General features: G+C 48.3%; 1 protein-coding gene across 12 annotated transcripts in view; it reads left to right on the forward strand.

Annotated features, from left to right (window-relative positions):
* Window positions 1–20,715, forward strand: part of GDPD5 (glycerophosphodiester phosphodiesterase domain containing 5) — a 194,293-nt gene extending 173,578 nt beyond the window's left edge. For 5 of the 12 annotated variants that reach the window (XR_012585197.1, XR_012585198.1, XR_012585199.1 and 2 more), the window contains exons 10-16: window positions 821–971; window positions 3,280–3,498; window positions 6,124–6,281; window positions 8,193–8,340; window positions 9,194–9,289; window positions 16,525–16,637; window positions 17,955–18,371. Coding sequence is in view for 7 of the 12 variants with exons in the window: in XM_074572290.1 (XP_074428391.1) it covers window positions 821–971; window positions 3,280–3,498; window positions 6,124–6,281; window positions 8,193–8,340; window positions 9,194–9,276; window positions 12,786–12,800; window positions 16,525–16,637; window positions 17,955–18,070 (1,003 nt within the window). In the remaining 5 variants the exon portion in view is untranslated. Of the gene's footprint in view, window positions 1–820; window positions 972–3,279; window positions 3,499–6,123; window positions 6,282–8,192; window positions 8,341–9,193; window positions 9,290–12,785; window positions 12,801–16,524; window positions 16,638–17,954 lie in introns of all 12 variants that reach the window. The other 7 variants (XM_074572293.1, XM_074572294.1, XM_074572295.1 and 4 more) reach the window with 2 other exon arrangements.
* The last annotated feature ends 968 nt before the right edge of the window (window positions 20,716–21,683 follow it).

Genomic DNA, 21,683 nt, shown 5'->3' on the forward strand with positions numbered 1-21,683 from the left:
GATAGAAACCCTCACTGCCCTGCTGTGGTGTTGCCACTGATCCAAAAATTGATCCAAGAAAATTGGGCTGGAATAAAGCTTAAAGAGCTTTTTAGGTTTCCCAGAACCATTGTTCTGTATATCTAGATGGTTTAAAAACCACAGGGCATGATTTTGGCTATTTAGTTTCATGTGAGAGGTGGGGTTTCTTTAAGATGCACGAACTTAACAACTCATGTGAGCATGGCTGTTTCCTGAACCCAATTTTCAATAGGAAAAGGCAATTTCAGAGCAATTTTGGTAGCTTGGAACCCTTGCATTTTTCTGAAAGCCCATGAACATTAAGTTCTTTTATAGGCTGAGAGTCTTTGAAAATCTTAATCATCATCTGCTATTAACAATTTGAGAGTAGTTTGTATGTGTGTATCTGTATGTACAGGGTATGGAAAACCTCTGATGTTGTTGGGAGCTACAAACATTGCAGAAAGCTTTGGTTGGCATGAGTGTTCAGGGTGGGTGTTTTTGTCCAAGCTACTTGAATTTGGCACTCTAGAAATTTTTGAGGGATTGGTGGTGAGGAGGGAGGGGAGGGATGGATTGGGTTATGTCAGCATTTGAACGACTGCAAACAACTAGCAGGGATCTAAGAGACTTTCCTCTGGGTGCATCTCATTTCAACTGATCTTGGGCGTGCTGGGGATGTGTTAAGCTGGTCAAGATCTTCGTAATGATTTTGATATGAAGCCATGAGAGAGGCTGGAGTGGGAATGGGCATTTCTCTAGTACTGTGTATGTGGTTGTGCACCTCCACCTTTAATGGGACCTCTGACTGTCTTTGCAGTTATGACGGAGTGCCATTTCTCATGCATGACAAGACACTCAGGAGAACAACAAATGTGGAGGAAGTGTTTCCAGAGAGGGCCTATGAGCACTCCTCAATGTTCAACTGGACCGACCTGGAAAAGCTCAATGCTGGAGAGTGGTTCCTACAGGTGTGTATGGTCATGGAGAGGGTGTCCTGGAGCCATGGACATGAGATGAAAGCTCATGCCTAAACCCTTTTTGAGGTGGAAAGGTGTAGGTTTAGCTCCTTCAGATCTGCACTGGTCTGAAGTGCAGCTAGAACAAGAATCCATGAACCACATTTAGTTCTGTCCTCTACAAAACTTAGACTTGGTCTAAAAGACACACTGTCTGTCTGTGCCTTTTCCACCAGCTGGAAGAAGGGTGGAACGCCTGGTTAAGGTTAATGCCTAGTTGACACCACAAAGACCTTTAAGACCCCCAGGAGGGTGAACATGTGGTTATAAAGAGAACAGAAAAGACAGCGTGTCATATGCTGTTCCTTTTTCTTTAATTTACTTCTGGAGAGAGTTGTCTTTACAAAGAAAAAGCAAGAAATGGAGCCTTCGAAGTCCAGGGGAGAAAGAATTGCTGTGAGATGGGCTTGACCCGTCCTTCACCATGCAGACAGGTTGCAGGTGGGATTTCTTTTTGCCAAGCCACTCTCTGGCCAGTGGCTGGTAACCTTCTTGGAGAGCATTGGTCTGGAAGGAGGGCTGCATGAGCACTCTGGTATGCTCATGCGAGCTTGAATGTGGCTTGGTGAGACATTGCTGCAGTGATGCAAGCTCAGGTACCACTTTCACACGGCTGCTTGAAGCTCCCTGGGTGCTCTCTTGGTGGAAGTCCGAAACCACCGTAGCTTCACTGCTGTTCTGATCAGAGCTGGAGTGATGGGGGTGTCCATATTACAACTGCATGTGCTGCTGCACAGAAACTTGCTTGGCCTGCAGGTGTGGTTGTGGGAGTGGGAATGAAGGGAAACTACTGCTTGCCAGATGAGAAGGGCCAAGAGAACATCTGGAAGGCTGCTTTTTCAATGTGCTTTGAAGCAGTCAATCCTGAATGTCCTTCATTCAGGAGCCCGTCTCTTCCAACACCCCATAGCTTCTGCCTGATTGCTTTTAGCTATATAATCATGGAAGGATTTGGGTGGGAACAGACCTCTAAAGGCCATCTACTCCAACCCCCCTGCCATGAGCAGGGACAGCTTCAACTAGATCAGGTTGCTCAGAGCCCCGTCCAACCTGACCTGGAATGCTTCCAGAGATGAGGCATCTCCCGCCTCTCTGGGCAACCTGGGCCAGGGGCTCACCATCCTCACAGCCAAGAATTTCTTCCTAATATCTCATCTAAATCTTTCCTCTTTCAGTTTGAATCCATTACCCCTTGTCCCATGGCTCCCCTCCCTCATCCAGAGTCCCTCCCCAGCTTTCCTGGAGCCCCTTGAGGGACTGGAAGGGGCTCCAAGGTCTCCCCGGAGCCTTCTCTTCTCCAGGCTGAACCCCCCAACTCTCTCAGCCCGTCCTCCCAGCAGAGGGGCTCCAGCCCTCTCAGCATCTCCGGGGCCTCCTCTGGCCCCGCTCCAGCAGCTCCGTGTCTCTCCTGTGCTGAGGCCCCAGAGCTGGAGGCAGCACTGCAGGGGGGTCTCCCCCGAGCGGAGCAGAGGGGCAGAATCCCCCCCCTCGCCCTGCTGCCCACGCTGCTGGGGATGCAGCCCAGGCTGGGGGGGGGTTTCTGGGTTGTGAGCAAACATTGCCATGTTGAGCTTCTCTTCACCCACCAGCACCCTCAAGTCCTTCTCCTCAGGGCTGCTCTCCATCTCCCAGCCTGTATGGATACTGGAGGTTGCCCCTACCCATGTGCAGGACCCTGCACTTGGCCTTGTTGAACCTCATGAAGTTCACATGGGCCCACTTCTCCAGCCTGTCCAGGTCCCTCTGGATGGCATCCTGTCCCTCAGTTGTGTCAACCACACCACTCAGCTTGGGGTTGTCTGCAAACTCGATGAGGGTGCCCTCGATTGCACTGTCTGTGTCACTCATGAAGATATTGAACAGTACTGGTCCCAGTGTGGACCCCTGAAGGACACCACTTGTCACCAGTCTCCATCTGGTCCTTTTTATTTTTAGATTCTGAAGAATCCTTGGTGATCATATACATAGTGTAAGAAAGTACATTTTTAGCTTACTATATTGTAAAATTACATTACTGCCCTATAGCTCTGCTCTCCTCCTGGAAATGCAGTACTAGTATACCTTGCTTTTGGTAAGGATCTGTCACTTGCCCTTGGGTCGGGAAACTGAGGCACAGAGCTTCATCAGGCTGCAAGATGGTCATCAAGCATGGCTGTCAGCATCCCCCACTGTTGTCAAGGTGGTATAGAAAAGGGTCTTTGACTGTATTCGAGGAGTCTGGGCTTTGTGGCACTAATGCTTGGATGTGCTTTGCTTTCAGAATGACCCTTTCTGGACAGCTGGGTCTCTCTCAAGGTCTGACTATTTGGAAGCTGCCAACCAGTCAGTCTGCAAGCTGGCAGATATGCTAGAGGTGATCAAGGACAACACATCGCTCATCCTGAACTTCCAGGACCTGCCACCAGCTCATCCCTACTACAGCACTTACATCAACATCACCCTGGAAACCATCCTGGCATCGGGAATTCGGCAACAGGCTGTGAGTTCTGTGGGGTTGGTGATGTTTCCAAAATTGCCCTCTTCATGGGTTCTGTGAATCCGTAAGTGTCTCATTTGATCCGTTTGAACACTTGATTTGAAATGCTACTTCATGCCAAGAAGTCATGCTGGGGAGGGCTTTGCCTTCAGGCTGGTGGTCCTAGAGGCTTGAGTAGCATCTTGGACTGTACTTATGGTAGTATAGCTAGTAGAAGGAGGAAAGTGATTATTCCCCTTACTCGGCAATTATTTGTTCAGTGTGGGGCTCACCAGTACAAGACAGATGTTGGTAAACTGGGGCAAGTCCTGCAGAGGCCACCAAACTGGTCAAGGGGCTGAATATGTGAGGAGAGGCTGAGGGGAGCTGAATCCCTTCATCCTGGAAAAGAGAAGACTTTGTGGAGACCTAATGGCAGCTCTCCAGTGCTGGGAAGGAGGTTGTTGAGAAGTTGGACCAAAACTCTTCACCGAGCTGTGTGTCAGGAGGGTAAGAAAGAATCATCGTAAATTGGAACAGGAGAGGTTTTCACTGGATATAAGGAAACTAGTTTTCCCTGTGAGGGTAGGCAAGTGTTGAGAGGGGCCAGGAGAAACTGAGGGATCTCCATCCTTGGAGCTTTTCAAGATGCAACTGGAAAAAGCCTGGAACCTTGTTTGAAATCAGTGCTGGCCCTGGTTTGTGTTGGAGTAGAGATCTCCTGAGATCCCTTCCCTGATAAGAGCCTCGGGCACGAGAACAGAGGCTGAGACCTGGAGGTCAGTTGCGTGTGGTAGAAAGACCTTCCTCTCCTTAAAATCATAGAATAGTTTGGGCTGGAAGGGACCTTTTAAAGGTCATCTAGTCCACCCCTGCTTCCAAGGAGTCTCCTTCTGTCTCCTTGGTTTTAAATAATCCTTCTCCCTGGGCTGAGCAACTGTTTCAGCCCAGATTCATCTTCTGCTTGGAGGAGAAATGAGTGTCCTGGAGATTAGGGTTTTTCAACAAAAGGAGGTCTATGTACCTTCAGGTCTATGTATATGCAGAGATTCTCTTACAGACTTTCATTTCTGCCCCAGAATTGTCCTTGCTGGGTTATGCCAAGCGTTTTAATTTCCAGCTCCATACTGTTGCAATTATGGAATAGGGTAGAAGCATTTTGGTTGGAAGAAACCTTTAAGATCATCAAGTCCTACTGTTAACCTGGCACTGCCAAGTTAGCACTAAACCATGTCCCTCAGCACTACATCTACATGTCTTTTAAATACTTCCCAGCCAGCCTTGTTAGCTGTGTCCTCTTTGACCATGAGGTATTATAGATCTTCACCCAGCCCATCAGGAGCTCCCTCTGATGTAATCACCTCTTCTGGAGGGAGAGCACCACTTCCCATGTGTTGGATGGGTACCAGACTGGGGGACTCTGGGTGTCGCTTGGAAAACTTCTTCGTGGATCTGTCTTGGAAAGGAAATCTGGTCCTTTCACTTGTCCTGTGGTCTCCCTTGAATACGGACTGGTTGAAAATAGCGTAGTGAGGCTGGCAAGTGGAATGACTACATCACTCGCAGCATACATATTGCATCTGTACCAATTAAGTGCATCTGCATGCACAGACAAGTTCAGCACTGACTTGTTCAGCGATGGGCCCCGGAGGAGCTATTTTTAGCTTCCGTCTGTCTTTCTAATGACAGATGCTGCCACCCAGTTCCCAATTAACTACGTGGCTGCAATGGTGGTGTTATCCACAAGCCTCTGCCAGCTTGGCTAGATCCAAGGGAGGACCATGCTGTCTTATCCTTGGATATTGGAATGGAAAGTGGGAGAAAAATAGTTGAAACATAGATGTGGGGTTGTGAAGTGATATTTAAAAGATTGGTAGACATAGTGCTTAGAGATATGGTTTAGTGATGGTTTTTGTCAGAGTTAGGTTGATGGTTGGACTAGATGATCTGAAAGGTCCCTTCCAACCTAGGCAATTCTGTGATTCTCATCCAGGTTTTATGGTTCCCTGTTGAAAATGCTGCATTTGTGCTGCTCTGATGCTTTGGTAGAGGAGTGTCACAGAGTTATTAAACATGGGTTAAAGCAGTGCTCAGATCATCTCGTTGGGCCCAGCCTCTGCATGGCAAAAGCCATAAAACTGCCCAGCTTGGTTCCTCATCCACTTGACATCTGGCAGCTGAGCACATCAACAGTGACTAATTTGACACGCTTTCAAAGCGTGGTATGAACTTAGGGAAATCCTTGCCCTGGGTTGGAATAGATGTAGCCCTGTTAAAAAAAAAAAAAAAAAAGGAGGGGGGGAATAAAACCAGCCTTAGCCATGGGATCATGGGAGGCTTCTCTTGTACATCCTGTCCGCACTGTCAGTATTAGTCTCATGTCTTTAGTTCTTCCTGTGCCCTGAATTGGGCATGGAGGATAGGTTTGCAAGGTTGTACCACGTGTGTTACAGCCCTCTGGGCTCACGGACAATCCTGAAAAGAATAGAGATGTGGGAGACTGTAAGTGTCTCATAAATAATTTGTATGACAAATGAGACAGTCTCTCATGTGATTTTGCTTCTGGCTTGGTGTAAACTGGCTGTCTTGTGTCACCAGCTTTGTGAATTTTCTTTGCCATAGCCATCCTCTGTCTCGCTCCCTCCGCAGGTGATGTGGCTGCCGGACACAGAGAGGCAGCTGGTCAGACAGATTGCGCCGGGTTTCCAGCAGACTTCTGGCCTCAAGCTGGATGCAGAGCGCATGAGGGAGAAGGGCATCGTGAAGCTCAACCTGCGTTACACCAAGGTCACGAACGAGGATGTCAGGTACAGCCCTCGGTTTGGACACTGCGTGGTAGCCCATGTGCTCCACGGTGGGTGCATCCATGGCCCAGCAGCACCTTTTCTGATCATCCCAGGCTGTCTTATCTGCATAGAGGTATCTTTTCAGATGGATTTGCTCTTGAAAGCTTGAGCTGTGCAAGCTTGTCCCTACCCATCACCCAGAATCCAGGCTGTTCCCGGGAGCAAACAGCTGACTCTAATAACTCCACATGCTAATTCAGTATATGATGATCCTTTTTGAAACACAAATATATGAATAGTCTGATTCTTATTACACTGTCAGCTCTGGAAAAAGTGAAGGCTTTTCACACTGAGTACCTCCAAGTGCTGTCTTACCCTCATTAGCAGCTGTCCTTTGCTTCTGTTCGTCTGCTCCAGAGTTGCTGCCACAGAATTTTGATTAGTCCAAAGTCTGGATATGCTTTCAGAAATTTCTCTTTGGAGAGAATTCACCCGTTTCGTTACTGTCCTTTGTCAGCTATTTAGACTGGTCAGGTCTCCTCTTTAATGAGACTGGCACAGCGTGGGGTTCCTCTCCTGCTCGAGCCTGTGTTTGAACCATGCAGTGACTTAGCTCCCAGCTTTGTCCCCTTCTCGGAAAGGGCGGGTTTTCTCTGGTGCAGCTTTTATATTTTTTTTAGAGTTAACTTTTTTTTTTCCCCGCCAAAGAGATACTTGAAAATGAAAGAGCTTTGCAGACGAAAATTCTCTTTAAAGGATTTGTCTTGCTATATGTTTGGGCTGGGAGTAGGGAACATCTGGCCCCAGGGCTGTTTGAGAGCATGGTCCTATTTATTGTAATCCAGTGGTGGCTTTCCATGGCTGCCAGCGATCGGTCTAGTTATTCACCCTGAAAACCAAGTCTGTGCTTTACCTGCAGGATAATTCCTGCCTGTTTTTCCCCTACCTATTTGCTCTATCTCATGGAGAAGACCATATGCCAGTGCTCCCATCTATCCCGGCTCATCAGCCCCAATCTCTCATCAATCCCACCTCAGCTGTCTCCAAAATCCAACCTGTCACTCGAGTCTTTCTTGAACCCTGGAAGCCTTCCGAAGCCTAGTCCTACAGCACGAGCCAGAGCAGGCTCAACAAGCCCTGGTATTACACAGTTCTCTCAATCCCCCCAAAAAATCAGCATCTGGATGTAACATTGTTGTGACCACCTCCGCCCTTGAGAATCCCTTAGCCTTTGGGGCAGCTTGATCATGTTGTGAGCTTTGAGATGTCCACATCTTGCATAGTGTCCTCCCACCTCAAAGTGCTTTGCAGACAATAAACTGCTAGGATTAATCTCTGTGCTGGAGATTAGTGATGCTTCTGCTTCGTAGATAAGGCAACAGCAATTTATGCAAATCATATGGATACATGGACGCCACTGTCAGTGCTTAGTTTGCTGCTGACAGCTCTTGTACCCCAGCTTGCAGTTTTAGCTTCTTGGAAAATGACCTCAGGAGACTGGAAGCTGTAACTCTGCTACTGTCCCCAAAACAAGGGCATGATGTTGGAAATGCAGTCTGTCAGTTTTTAATTAAGTAAATTGCCTATGAAGTGTTACAGGCATCTGAGCCAGATGTTAATTTTACGTCAACATGATGAGGCGGTTGTTACAAAAACACGCTGTGTCCATCATTCATGAGGAAGTATCTGAGGTGGTCTGTGGCCTGGGTCAGATACCATCCAAGAGGCAAAGAAAGCTTTCAAGTTCAAACCATTTGATTGCAACACCCTTGGGTTGCTCATGAAGTGACCATGCCCTGTTAAAAACCACCCATCTCATGCAATTCAAACCCAATAAATCGAGCCTTGATTACACAGGTGAGAGCTCTCCTCTTGGAGATGAAGGTCTGACGTTTGGGGGACTCATGTCTCGCCCTGTCTGTCTCCTGGCAGGGACTACGCCATGGCGAACATGAGCGTGAATCTCTACACTGTGAACGAGCCCTGGCTATACTCCATCCTGTGGTGCGCCGGCGTCCAGTCGGTCACCTCCGACAGCTCCCACGTCCTTCGCAAGGTGCCTTTTCCCATCTGGCTAATGGTAAGCACAATGCCTGTGAAGGTGCTGTGAACCCCTGGAAGGAGGGGATGAAGTTGGAGGGGTGTAGAGGTGACCATTGAGCACTGGAACCATAGAGCTTAGGGGGTTTCTCCACAAAGGTTTGGTTGGGTTCAATGTGTTCTTGGGCTTGGGAGTTTTCACCCTCTGTGTGCCTGAGCTGGTAATGGATCAATGCTCCTCTTGCACAATCCCTTCCTTCAGATGGCCCCGTCTCTCTCCATGCAGGGTTTGGGAGCCTTGGATATTATGTTGCATGCCCCACTTAACCCATATGATTTTTCCATTTTTCTCCAATGGAAAAAAACCTTCCCAGACCTGCCGAGCAAACCTGGCTTCTGTGTTTTGGCCAGGCTGCTGAAAAAAAAAAGGTTGGTTTTTTTTCCTGTTTTTAATACCAAATGAGGACAAGTTTTTCTACTGGCTACCCCATTGTTGGACAAGGAACAACCAGAGACCAAAGGTCCCTTACGCATCAAGTAGCCAGTAAACTCTCTGAAAACTCCCATAGCACTTTGAGTCTCTGAACCACACAGAAATATTCACATACAACACAGCCGAGGGTAGGAAACTTTCAGCTCATGAAGTTCTGAGAAACTGTCAGGACATGAAAGGAGGGAGAGTTTAAAACTGTTCCTGTTTGTGGCTTTTCCTGATAACGTCATTTTGTGTGACAGGCTAGCATTAGGAATGTCATAAACGCTGTGATTTATATGCGACCCCTGCAGCTCTGTGCTTTTCTTGCTGTCCCGGTGGTAACTTTAGCAATGTGTGGTCTCTCTGTGACTCTACAAACCAGAAGGTTTAAGGTCTGCTTCTGCTTTTTGTCTTCCAGCCTCCAGACGAGTACCACCTAATCTGGATCACGTCTGATCTCATTTCATTTATCGTAATTGTAGGAGTTTTTATATTCCAGAAGTAAGTAGCATTGGTACAGCTCGACTCTCATGTATCTGTGGCGTGCGTTTTTTCTTTAGAGCGTGGGGTGGAGATGGGACAGAGGAGCACCGAGCTCCTCAGGCGTTTGGATTGCAATAGCAGGGAAACTGTTAGTTAAAAATCCCTACAAAGACTGCCAACAATAATTCCCCTTCTGAGATGTGACATTGAATTGGATGAAGTCACTACTTCTTACGAAAAATGAGAGATCTCAAAATAGTAGATAGATGCCTTGTTCTGCTTATAAACGTGTGTGGGAGAGAAACTGTAAATGCTTTAGGGAAATGGATGTTGAGAAAGAGATTAAAATGCTTTAAAGGAAGAAGCAGTGATGTTTTGAGATTCCACCATTACAGTCTTCAAAAAGAACATATCATAGTTATCTTAAATCCGTTTGTTCCTGTTTGGATGAAGAAACAGAAATATTCATAGGATGCTTAGAGTTGGAAGGGACCTTAAAGATCATCCAGTTCCAACCCCCTGCCCTGGGCAGGGACACCTCCCACCAGACCAGGTTGCTCAAAGCTTCATCCAGCCTGGCCTTGAACCCCTCCAGGGATGGGGCAGCCACAGCTTCTCTGGGCAACCTGGGCCAGGGGCTCACCGCCCTCACAGCCAAGAATTTCTGCCTCAGATCTCAGCTCAATCTCCCCTCTTGCAGTGGAAACCCCTTCCCCCTCGTCCCATGGCTCCCCTCCCTCATCCAGAGTCCCTCCCCAGCTTTCCTGGAGCCCCTTGAGGGACTGGAAGGGGCTCCAAGGTCTCAGTGGAGCCTTCTCTTCTCCAGGCTGAACCCCCCCAACTCTCTCAGCCCGTCCTCCCAGCAGAGGGGCTCCAGCCCTCCCAGCATCTCCGGGGCCTCCTCTGGCCCCGCTCCAACAGCTCTGTGTCTCTCCTGTGCTGAGGCCCCAGAGCTGGAGGCAGCACTGCAGGGGGGTCTCCCCCGAGCGGAGCAGAGGGGCAGAATCCCCCCCCTCGCCCTGCTGCCCACGCTGCTGGGGATGCAGCCCAGGCTGTGGGGGGGTTTCTGGGCTGCCAGCGGACATTGACGGCTCATGTTGAGCTTCTCACCCACCAACACCCCCAAGTCCTTCTCCTCAGGGCTGCTCTGCATTCATTCTCTGCCCAGCCTGGATTTGTGTTTGGGATTGCCCGACCCTTGTGCAGGACCTTGTACTTGCACGCATATTATGATTTAGCAAATCAAATCAGTTGCTTAGTTTGATGCATAGAGAAAGCCTCTCCATTTTCCAAAGAAAAGGGAGAGCAAGGCAGAAACCTCTCTTAGTCAGGGTCCCTGAAAACAGCTGTGGTTCATAAAACCTAGGAGCGGAGCAAGTTAAGACACTGATAAATCAGGAGGAGGTAAATCAACTTCCTAATGGCAGAGTTGGCCAAGCCACCTTCCTCTTGATTATACATGAGGAAACCATGGTGTCTTCCTGGAGATGTGCCTTTTCTCCTAGGAGGCATTTTAGCTGTCAGTGGTGACAGTGTAATCACCCTCTCTGGGGAAAAACGTGAGCTCGGAAAGAGATGCGCTCCCTCCAGCGAGCAGCAGCAGCCTTCTCCTGGGAAAATCTGTCATTCTGAAATTGCATTCCCTTTTCCCCGGCTCTATAATCTCATCTGCTTTGGCATGCACAAACGACTGTCCTAGAGACATCAAAGGACCTACACTTTCCTTCCTTCTTAATATTCGAAATGCTTTGTGTCAGGAGCAGCAATTTCTTTTGCTTCAGCCTCATGAGCCAATGATTTCACTGTCGCGTTGTCCCAAATCATCTGCTTGCAGCAATCTCTCTCCTTCCCCTGGGTGCAGAATTACCCAGCTATTTTTGCTGTGTTACAGTAGGCTGTTGCTCCTGCCAGCAGCTGCTATGGATTTGACTTCAGGCCACATGTTGTGTCTGTTTATGATTATGTCTAAATTCATGAATCGCACAGTCCCACGCTGGTAGACCCGTGCCCAGCAGGTCCCTAGTTCCAGCATGAGAGAATGGAGTGAGCACCAGATTCAGAACTCTCCTCTTGGATTAGATTTCCCAACGGTTAATGAAACCACTGACCGAGATGAGATTAAAATTTTTCTAAGAAGTCTTGTGATCTGAATTGTGGCCGATTAAACCCTTCCTCCAGAAGGGTATTCTGGCTGTGTTGTCTGGAAGCTGTCTCCACTCTCTCAAATTTGTCAGTTGGTTTAATAGAGATGTCCCTGCTCTTTAGACCCTGTATTTTTCTGTAAAATACAGAAATGCACAGGGGAGTCTGGAGGCAGGGACTGACCTCTCTGAAGAGCAGAATTTGAAGGCCAAGTTGATGACGTATTTGCAGTCCTTTGCATCATCTCCCGAAGTCAGTTTTAGAAGGCTTTCCTGAATCAGACCCAGGAGACCACAGGCTGAAGAAATTAAACTGACTCAAACTGCTGAATGGGAACTGTAGGTCCCTGAGCAGAGTGAGAAGGTGCGTGCTTGGAGAGGGGGAGAAGTTGCAGCTACATGGACTTTTCAATAGCTGGACTCTTCCTCTCTGCACGGATTGAATTTCTTCCAGTTTGGAAGAGGTTTGATGGAGTAAGGCAAGAGGAAGCAGGGTAAGGAAGGAAAGCATTATTGCAGGGTTTCTCTTCCACTCGCTATGTAAGTGTGATACAGGTTAGAAGAGCTGGGAACTGCCACCAGTTTTCCCCAGCATCCATCAACCTGGAGCGCTGAGCTCTGTGCCCAACATCTGGACCTGGCGTAGAAAGGCAGTTGTTCAGAGAGCTCTGGCCACACGGGCCCATCATAGCAGGGCCAAATGTCATCTTTTGGGTTTCTCCCTTGGGACAACTCAACCCTGAGTCAATAGAAGGAAGAAGGAGAAACTCTAGCACCAGAAGTTTGACTTTCTGCAGCAAAGGCCTCGCTCTTCCAAGAGCTTTGTGCAGGAGAGACCCATTTCCTTCCAGTTTCTCCACCACATGAAAGAATTGGTAGAAGCGTTGAGGATATATTAAAAACAAATCACAGCAGAATCGCCCAACTACTACCTGCTGATGTGATTCAGCTCTGGGAAATGGGGCTTGGCATTTGGCCTTCAATGTGGTGGTTGGTTTTTTGTTTTTATTTGGTTTTTTTTTGTTTGTGGTTTTGTTTGTTGTTTTTTTTTTTTCCCCCCCAAGTCCTTTTTGGGGCAAAACAGAGCTGCTTCCTTCATGTAAGGATGAGGGGGTGGGTGGGAACAGAGCCACCGCTTCGATGTGCTCGTCCTCTCTCCTACGCATGGCTTGTCTCTCCTCCGTAGCCGCGGGTAGGGATTGCTCCTGCTGTTCTGCTTCAGCCCCGGTGACAGGATCGTGGCAGCCTCTCCGGAAAGGAAATACCAACTGTGATGACTTCTAACCGATCTTTTTTTGCCTCTTTGCCTTGTTTATTTTTTTACTGCTCTGACTGTTGTGCATGTTCCTCCTCTTTCTCTCTCTGCTGCATTCTGGCATCTCACAGCTATCACATGATCAGGTAATTCTGGTGCTTTCCTCCTCTTTCTCTTTTTTCATTCAACCTTCCTTTCTCTCTTTCTTTCTTCCTCTCTGCTATGGCTTCACTGCAGATGGACAGGGCAGGACACAGTTTTTCCACGGTGCTTTCAAACATCTGGCTTCACAGGGGGGACCATAAAGGGCTGAACGTTGCATAGTCCATAGCCATGAGCACCGCGGGAGCCTGATGCTGAAGCCGGTGGATGTTTTGAAGGCAATCTGACCATCCGTTACAATGATCCAAGTCACTGCCTTTTTAAAACAGCCCTATTCTGAGGTCCTGCAGTGTGTTGTAATTGGGAAATTCCCAGTGGATATAATGCTTTCTCCATGGAAATAATCTTATGTAAAACATCCCCTTCCTTCCTGCATTTACCAGAGGTTTTTGAGACCAACCTCTTCTAAATCGGACAATTCTAAAAAAAATAACGTAACCTGTTCAATTATATAAAGTACTGCTTTTTGAGCCCTGGGAATGAATTCATAAAGCTAATAGCTGGAAAGGTTTGGCACATCAATTGCTGCACTCGGAGCTTGGCATCTTTTAGGAGTCTCTTCCCAGTTACACCACTGTGAAACTGGAAATGCAGTGTGCAAATAAATAGCATTGCACCCGGGAAGAGAATGAGCCTGGGATGCTGGATTCGAAGTGCCATCAATTGGAAACCCAGATTTCTCCTCGTATTGGCTGCTTTCTCACCAGTCTATCTCATCCCCTTGGAGGGAAGCGCTGATGCTTTTCTGCAGTAAAGCCTTCATTGCATCCGTACTCCGACCAAACTGTTCACGTGTTACCTTCTCCATTCCTTCCGCTGTGTGCCATGGGGTTGTATTTCTGAGGACTTGGCTACTCCCTATCTGTGCTTATCTGCCCCTCCCCCTCTGCCCACCCACCACCTCGGGGGTCGGGTTTGGCCACCTTCGAGCATTGCCTGCTCTACAAGGTACCTTGGACTTGCAGCGTTACGCCCTTGTGGCATCTCCCCAGAACAGGACCTGGTTATGGGGCAGGGCTGAATGTTTCTATGGGTGCAGGGAGGTTGGGTGTTCTCCCCTTCTCGCCTCCCCCTTGCTCCCTGGGTCGTGGATAAGGAGAAGACAAGCTTGGAGGAGCTGGGCAGGTTTTAGACATGAGCAGTCACAGGATGGGGACTGTGGTTGTGGCTGGCTTGGCTCTTTGCTCACTCCATCTTATCACCTTGGTACCAATCAACCCTGTTTTCTCCCATCCCTGCCCCTCTCCCATCCCCTTTCCCTGCCATTTAGCATCTCCTCTCCAAACCAAGGGTCCAGTCGTGGCCCTAACACGGTGTCTGCTGTCTCTGTGTTGTTGTCCCAGTATTTTTTAGTCTGTTCCCACCCTGTGTCCGTCTGGTCCACTTTGATGCCAACCTCCCAGAACAAGACCTACCTGCTGTCTGTCTGGCCTTTTTGCACGCTGCTGTCCTAAACGTGGCCGATCACAACAGAGTCCAAGGGGGTAGGAGAGGTGCTCTTTTCTATTAAACAAGCTTTATGGAGACCCAAAGGCTACCGAGCACAGCAGAGAGTAGTTCATATATGGTGTTGGAGTTACGTTGTGATTAAATTTACTGGTAGGTCTTCTAAGAGGGTATTTCAAAGTCTCCCTGAAAAATGGGGTCACCCTCTCCTAGCTTGTTCAATCAGAGCAATACACCCCTGTGACAAGAGGAGTCATCGGCCCCTCGAGTGTAATTAGTCACCCTGGGTCTGGCTGCAGCCACCATGTGAGGTGGGGAGCGGAGAGCAGTGGATATTCCTCTTGGGAAGAGGAGAAAAGCCCTTGGTCCCCATGCCCTTTGAGGCTGGACTCTCTGTGCCTCAAAAGAGCCCATGCCCTCCATGGGACGTCGAGGACCAATGGGCAAGTGATCATCGTGCCTTTTGGCCACACAACCCAGCCTAATGCTGAAAATGCTGATGATGTGGGCCAAGAAAAGACTTGTTGTAGCGATATGTTTTGGTCCTGCCTGATAGTAGTTTAAGGAGGGTCTTGTCCTGTGAGATCCTATGCACTTCCAACCATATTGACCTTAGTGGGATCTGCCTGCATGGGACACTACGGGCAAAAATTATCATCTTCTAAGTCAGAGTGGCTCAGCTTAGATGATGGTGATAGGAGAAAAATAGTGTTTTCTATTTTAATTTTTTTTATACTTTAATATCTTTGCCTTCTTGTGCTTCCTCTGTGTTGCTTCTGTCCATGGGTCTGTGAGTTGTGTCCTGTTGCCATCCCGTCCCTTCTTTTCTCTGTAGCCAGAGCATCTACCTTCATCCTTACCCTGGTCAAAGCCTGATGGTGTGGTGTCACCCACTGGGATTTGGGAAGGGGATAGAAACCCCATGAAATGGACACCAGCTAGATTTTCTTGGAAAAATTGCACAACCTCTTTTGTGGATGTTGCTTTTTCAGGCTGATGCTGTGGAGACCCAGGCTGGGGATGTGTGGAGGCTCCTCAAACCCTCTGCTCCTGGGGCTTGTTGGGGGTTAGAAATTTAAGAGAAGGTGGTTATCACCTTTAAAAAAAAAAATATATATATCACTTTCTCCTGCGTGGGTGAGCCACTAGATGGTGCCAGAAGATCAGAAGCCCCATAAACCACTCTAAATCCCTGCTGTTTCTCCATCAAATAGTCTTACAGCATCCCTGGCAGGGAGAATGTGATTTGCTTGAAAGCCTTCCTCTGTGGTCAGGAGGTAGGACAAATCGGTGGGGTGTGGGCTGTGAAAGCTTGGACTAAATAACATCCCATTGCAATGGGATATTGGGTATGGCTGCTTTGTCTGAGACCACCAAACCCTGGTTTCTCCTATTGCAGCAGCATCCCACGTTTCACTCCTGGTGCCAGCAGCTCTGCAGCAGAGGGTCTGCTACACAGGGGTGCTCTCAGGCTGAAAAACAGCTTTAAATGCAAAATCCCCCTTGAATGTGCTGCCGTTGCTTATTACCAACATCAGTAATTTTCTTTACATGCATTCAGTAATGAGAATAAAAGTCTGGCTAATCTTATGTTGAGCCAAGTTCCCATCAGCCTTATGTTGTTTATGTGGTGGAAACTTTTGGTGAACACTGAGTTTCATCAAGGCTTAAAAACTGTGGGGTTTGGGTAGAAGGATTTAAGGAAAGACCTGACATTTAGGGAGGGAAGGGTTCTGGGAGAAATCACGTTCAGAGGAACCGTACGTGACAGCTACCTGTGTGGGGACAGTGTCTTTGTTGCATCTTAGATTTGAGACCTTAATTTGTCTTTGAGGTCTCTTCTCCCACAAGGGTGAGCGTGTCACACAGTGAGGAAAAGGTTATGGTTTCTTTACTTGGCTTGGTCTCTTGTTTCATTCCCTCTTTCCAACCCTAAGAGTCAAAATAGTCAAAGTAGCCATTCCTCCTTAGGGCAGTTGGGTAGCTGATGTGATAGGGAGGGGTATCTGCACTCCTTGGTGAAATTAGCAGAATTAGGATGCTCAAGGTCATTAAAGATGACCTGCTTGTATGTCTGTACCCCTCTGAGATAACATACTCATCTCTGAACATCCTCCTACCATGCGGGGTTGCATAGGTGCAAGGGAGCAAAAGCGTGAGGGTCTCTGGGACTTGGTCTCCACATTGTTGGTGACGACTTGCCTTGAGGATGTTCCCGTGGCTGGGGAGACCAGCCCCTGATATCCCCCTCTTGTCTTGCAGGTGGCGTCTAGGAAGCATCAGGACCTACAACCCAGAGCAGATCATGCTCAGCGCTGCTGTCCGCCGGTCTAGCCGAGATGTCAAGATCATGAAGGAGAAGCTGATCTTTTCGGGTACGGATGGGGCTGATCAGTCAGAGCCCTTTGCTCCATCCCTCAGCTGTCCCCCTGCTCTCTGCAGGTGGAGGAGGTGGTCTTGATACAGGTGTCATCATCTGCTGGTGGGAAAGGGTGGCTCGACTGACCCTGCTGCATTGAACCACTTGTAGGATGTGCTCATGGCTCACCCATCCCAAACTGGTGCTCGTCTGAGCACTCATTTGCTGAGAAATCCCATGTCTAACTTCCCAAGTTGTGCCATGCAGCTCCCATACTGTCCCACATCATCTCTGCTCTGAGTTGTCAACAGTGTGTCAAAAGTTATAAAATCCAATCAAATAATGGCATAGGTCACCACAAATAGTGATGGTGAGTTTGGGGTAGACCTGGAATTCAGTGGCCCTGTGGATTGAGGGTTTCCTGATATCCTTGTGCTCCTCCCAGCATTTATTTGTGTTGGAACATCTCACCCCACCTCTAAGAAAGATCTCAAATGTGTACAAAGAGCGGAAACATTTAGCTTTAAAAGATTAAAGTTGGTGCATGAAGCTGGAAAACTCACGTCTGAAGGAATGTGAATATAATCTCCCCTTGATCTTTGTTATGGGTTTTCTTTTTTTGTATTTAGGGGCTAGAGACTTCCAGCAGGGATCAGGGTTTATTGTACTGGGCACATACACAGCAAAATGACAACTCTTGCTTCGAAGAGCTTATTGTGTGAAATGCGGGTCTGATTCTGCCCTCCAGAGACGGTGAAAATCAGGTGTAAATCCAGGGAATCCAGAGAGGGAAAGCAGTTGGTCACAGCAGAATTAAGCCTCCCCAGCGTGTCCTAGACATAAAATATCCTTAGGGGTAGGGGATATATATTAAATTTTTGTGTATCTGAAACACGTGCTTTTGCTTAGGGTGGGTCTTCACAATTAAAGTTAAAATTAAGTTGCACATTTTTCTAAGTGAAACCAGTGACTATAGGAGTCTACCCTTTTCCAGAATGGCCATTTGGGTAGATAAGTTCAGGTATTTTGCACCCTTTTTCTACAGGTGAGTGTATGGGGGGTCCAGTTTTGCCTCTGATGGTGTCAGGGTTGTCAAGGTCTGAAATTTAGAGGTCAGCTCTTATTTGGAGGTAGATGCTGCTCAGAGCTGGTTTTAAATGGGTGCAGCATCACTAAATCTGGGGTGAAATCCCTGTAGGATCAGATAGATCCCATGTGCTGGAATTGCATGGTTGCTCAATGCCTCAGTTTCCCTGTCCATGGCGGGGGGGCTCCTGGTACTTGCACCCCTGTGACGATGTGTGTCCTCCCTTCCCTTCTCTACCCTCCCCAGAGATCAACAACGGCGTGGAGACCACGGATGAGCTCTCTCTCTGCTCCGAAAATGGCTATGCTAACGAGATGGTCACCCCCACGGATCATCGGGACACCAAACTGAGGATGAACTGAGGGGCTCTGGTCCAACCCCGGCGCGTGGCGTCCCCTGCGTTTGCTCCGGCAGTGAGAGCCGTGCTCTCCTGCTTGCTGTGGGATGGGAACCTGTGAGGAACTGCTGGTCGGGCAGAGACCCCTTCCCATACCCCATCGCTGGCTGCTCTACCTCCCTGGTTGTGAGGTTGGAGGGGCTTATTTTTGTAAATATGTAGAAAATCTGAATTTTTTTGTCTCTTTTGGAGGTGTGGTTTTTTGAGTGTAATTTTTTTTCCAGGGCATGAGTGGAAATACCGTGTTCATTAAATCCTCGACCTTATGGCTGAAGTTATTTGAATCTTGACGTGACAGCCTGAGTCCCCTTGGGGGGGTTCTGGGATGAACACGTTGGATGTGTCTCCCCTTGCTCCCCCTTGATCTTCTCCCTCCTTCCCTTGGTGCAGCGACTGTGTAGCTGAACGTTGTGATGTTCTCGTGAAGTGTCGTTTTTCTTACTTTTTTTTTTTTGTTGTGTTGCCCTCCCCTTTTTCCCCTTTCCTGGGCAATGAAGTTTTAGCTCTAATGCAACAGGAGGCTGTTTGGAGGAGAGAAGCTTTCCTAGGAGAGGAGACAGCACTGCTCTTCCCCGCTGAAGTTCAGACAGGGAAGGGGTTGCGCTGGCTCAGTCACTTGGGCACCTCCTCCCTGTCCCCTCCTCTTTCCCCAAAGCCTGGTTGCTCGCAGGGGAATGGCCTTCTGGAAATGTTCTACCACAGCCTTGAAGACAAATCCTGAGTGTTTGCTGTAGATGGGCCTCTGCTGGCAGCATGCTTTCACTTTTTTTTTTATTTTTTTTTTTCCCTTTTATTCTTTCTTTCTGTCTTTTCCCTGAGTTGTGCTCTGTCGGGAGCCTGGATGGCTTGCAAAAAGCAATGCCGTGGGCACCATCACCGCTCAGATCTGGCTAAAGTGCCTGCCACGCCAAGTGGCATTTGGAGTCGCTCCTTGCTTCCCTGTCCTTGCACCCGTGTAGGAAGAGGAGGTGGTGGTGCGGTGTGAGCTTCCCCTGCTCTGGGCCAAGGAGATGCCCGTGGGTGAAGGAGTTGTAAATAGTTTGGAAGGTGAAGCAGCCCCGGAGTGTAATTTATTCCTGCAAGGAGACCTTTCCTCCTTGCTTTGTAAGCAGGATCTTTAAAAAGCTGCATGTTCACGTCCTCCAAAGGAGCGACAGTCTTGCAGCGGATGCTGACAGGCTCATGAAGGTAAGAGCTCACATCAGCGTGTTTCCAATGCAAAAGGCTTTAAACCAAAATCCTATACCAGAGGTTAAAAAGAAAAGAAAAAAAAGAAAAAAACCCTCAGAAACCAAGTAGATGGTGGTTGCATTTTATTCCCTCCCTGAAACGGCTCATGACCGGCCCAAGGGCCGTCTCAGTTCTTTGCTCTTGACCTTCAAGGCCTCGTGGAGAGGAGCCTGGTTTTGGGTCACTCCGTTGTTCGCACGGAGCTGGTTCCCAAGGCAGCTGAAGCCAGCCGGAAGGCTGCCGGAGCTGTGAATGGGTCTTGGCTCAGTCCCCACGGCCTTCTGCTGTTGGGTTGCTCCCTTCCTTGCTGGATCTTGGTCGGCATAATGTGGGAAATCCCATTGATCGCAAGCTTTCTTTGATGCTTGGTGTGCACTGCCTTGAAAGCAATGGAACCATCAAAGATGTTTACCGTGGAGGGAATGGGAGCTGAGGCTTAGTCTTTGGGTGCTGGCCAAGCTGGGCTGCGGAGCCCATGAGTGTCTGGGAGAAGTCACCTTGCAGAGGAGAAGGTGGTCTACGAGATGCTGACGTGCATCACGTTCAACGCACAAAGCAGCCTCGAGCAGTTTGTTCTTGTTTTGGCAGCATTAAACTGCTCTATTTTATTTTTTTTTTTTAAGCTGTACTCTGGTAGTGTTTTGAAACCCTGAAGTCTTGGGCTTAGTGTGTAAGAACCAGGGGCAAAAGTGGCCAACTTATCAATGTAAGAGAAAAATACCCCTGTTAATAATGAAAGTGTGAATTGTGATGCTTTAATAAACACCTCCTAAGAAGTGCAACACAAGACTTTAATTTGTTTGCATCTACCCTGGGTTTTTATGAATGTAAGTGGAGTAAGACCCTGGTCCATGATCCCTCTTACCTTCCCCAAGTACTGTCCTTTTTATATGGTACTCTCTCAAGTCTGTGAAATACAGTGTGTTTTCTCTGCAGAATTGCAAGATTTTGGTGGATTTGAAGGCTTTTGAGAACAAAGTTGCTTCTCCCTTTACTGTGGTGCTGTATTGAAACATTCCCGGTGGATTGTCATTGCCAAGTGAGAGATGTTGTTAAATCTCAGCATCTGTTGATAATCACCTGCATGTTCTGTTTTTATCCTTGGAGATGACTTTATTGAAAGGTCAAGTGCTTAAAAGCTTGGAAGTGTTAAAAGCAATCTAACAAAAAGTTGTTTTCACAATTCACTTTTTTCTTTCTTTTTTTTTTTTGATGAGAAGACCCAAACTTTATGCGTAATGCACTGACTGTTACCGTTATCGTCCTGAATATTTGCTACCTTTTTTTTTTTTAAAAGGATGATACTTTTTTGATGAAAATAGACCTAGACCAAAATAAACTCTGCAATGCTCTGTGAAATAAACTGTCAGTATTCCCCTGCCAGTCTGTGATGTTGTCATGTGTTCTGGGATTGTTTGCATAATGGTGATGCCTTGATCTTCTCCCTCTGTTTCTGCTTTTTTGTGCTTTATGAGGGAGCTAAAGGTCTGACCAGAGGGAGGTTTGGAGATCCATCCTTCTTGAGATCGGTACAGTGGTGTTGCATCTCTTCTTGATGACAACCCCAAGCTGAGTGGTGCAGTGACACACCTGAGGGACAGGATGTCATCCAGAGGGACCTGGAGAGGCTCTAGAAGTAGGCCCATGTGAACCTCATGAGGTTCAACAAGGCCAAGTGCAGAGATCTGCACCTGGGTCAAAGCAATCCCAGTATCCATACAGGCTGGGGGATGAAAGGAATAGAGAGCAGCCCTGAGGAGAAGGACTTGGGGGTGCTGGTGGATGAGAAGCTCAACATAAGCAGGCAATGTGTGCTGGCAGCCCAGAAACCCCCCCGCAGCCTGGGCTGCATCCCCAGCAGCGTGGGCAGCAGGGCGAGGCGGGGGATTCTGCCCCTCTGCTCCGCTCGGGGGAGACCCCCCTGCAGTGCTGCCTCCAGCTCTGGGGCCTCAGCACAGGAGAGACACGGAGCTGTTGGAGCGGGGCCAGAGGAGGCCCCGGAGATGCTGGGAGGGCTGGAGCCCCTCTGCTGGGAGGACGGGCTGAGAGAGTTGGGGGGTTCAGCCTGGAGCCTTCTCTTCTCCAGGCTGGAGACCTTATTGCAGCCTTTCAAGTGCTTAAAGGGGGCTTATAATAAAGATGGAGACAGACTTTTTAGCAGGGCCTCTAGTGATAGGACAAGGAGTAATGGTTTTAAACTGAAAGAGGGGAGATTTACATTAGATATGAGGAAGAAATTCTTCACTGTGAGGGTGGTGAGACACTGTCCCAGGTTGCCCAGAGAGGTGGGAGATGCCCCATCCCTGGAAACATTCAAGGCCAGGTTGGATGGGGCTCTGAGCAACCTG

Source organism: Larus michahellis, chromosome 1 (genome assembly GCF_964199755.1).
Source record: "Larus michahellis chromosome 1, bLarMic1.1, whole genome shotgun sequence".
In the NCBI taxonomy this organism is placed as follows: Eukaryota; Metazoa; Chordata; class Aves; order Charadriiformes; family Laridae; genus Larus; species Larus michahellis.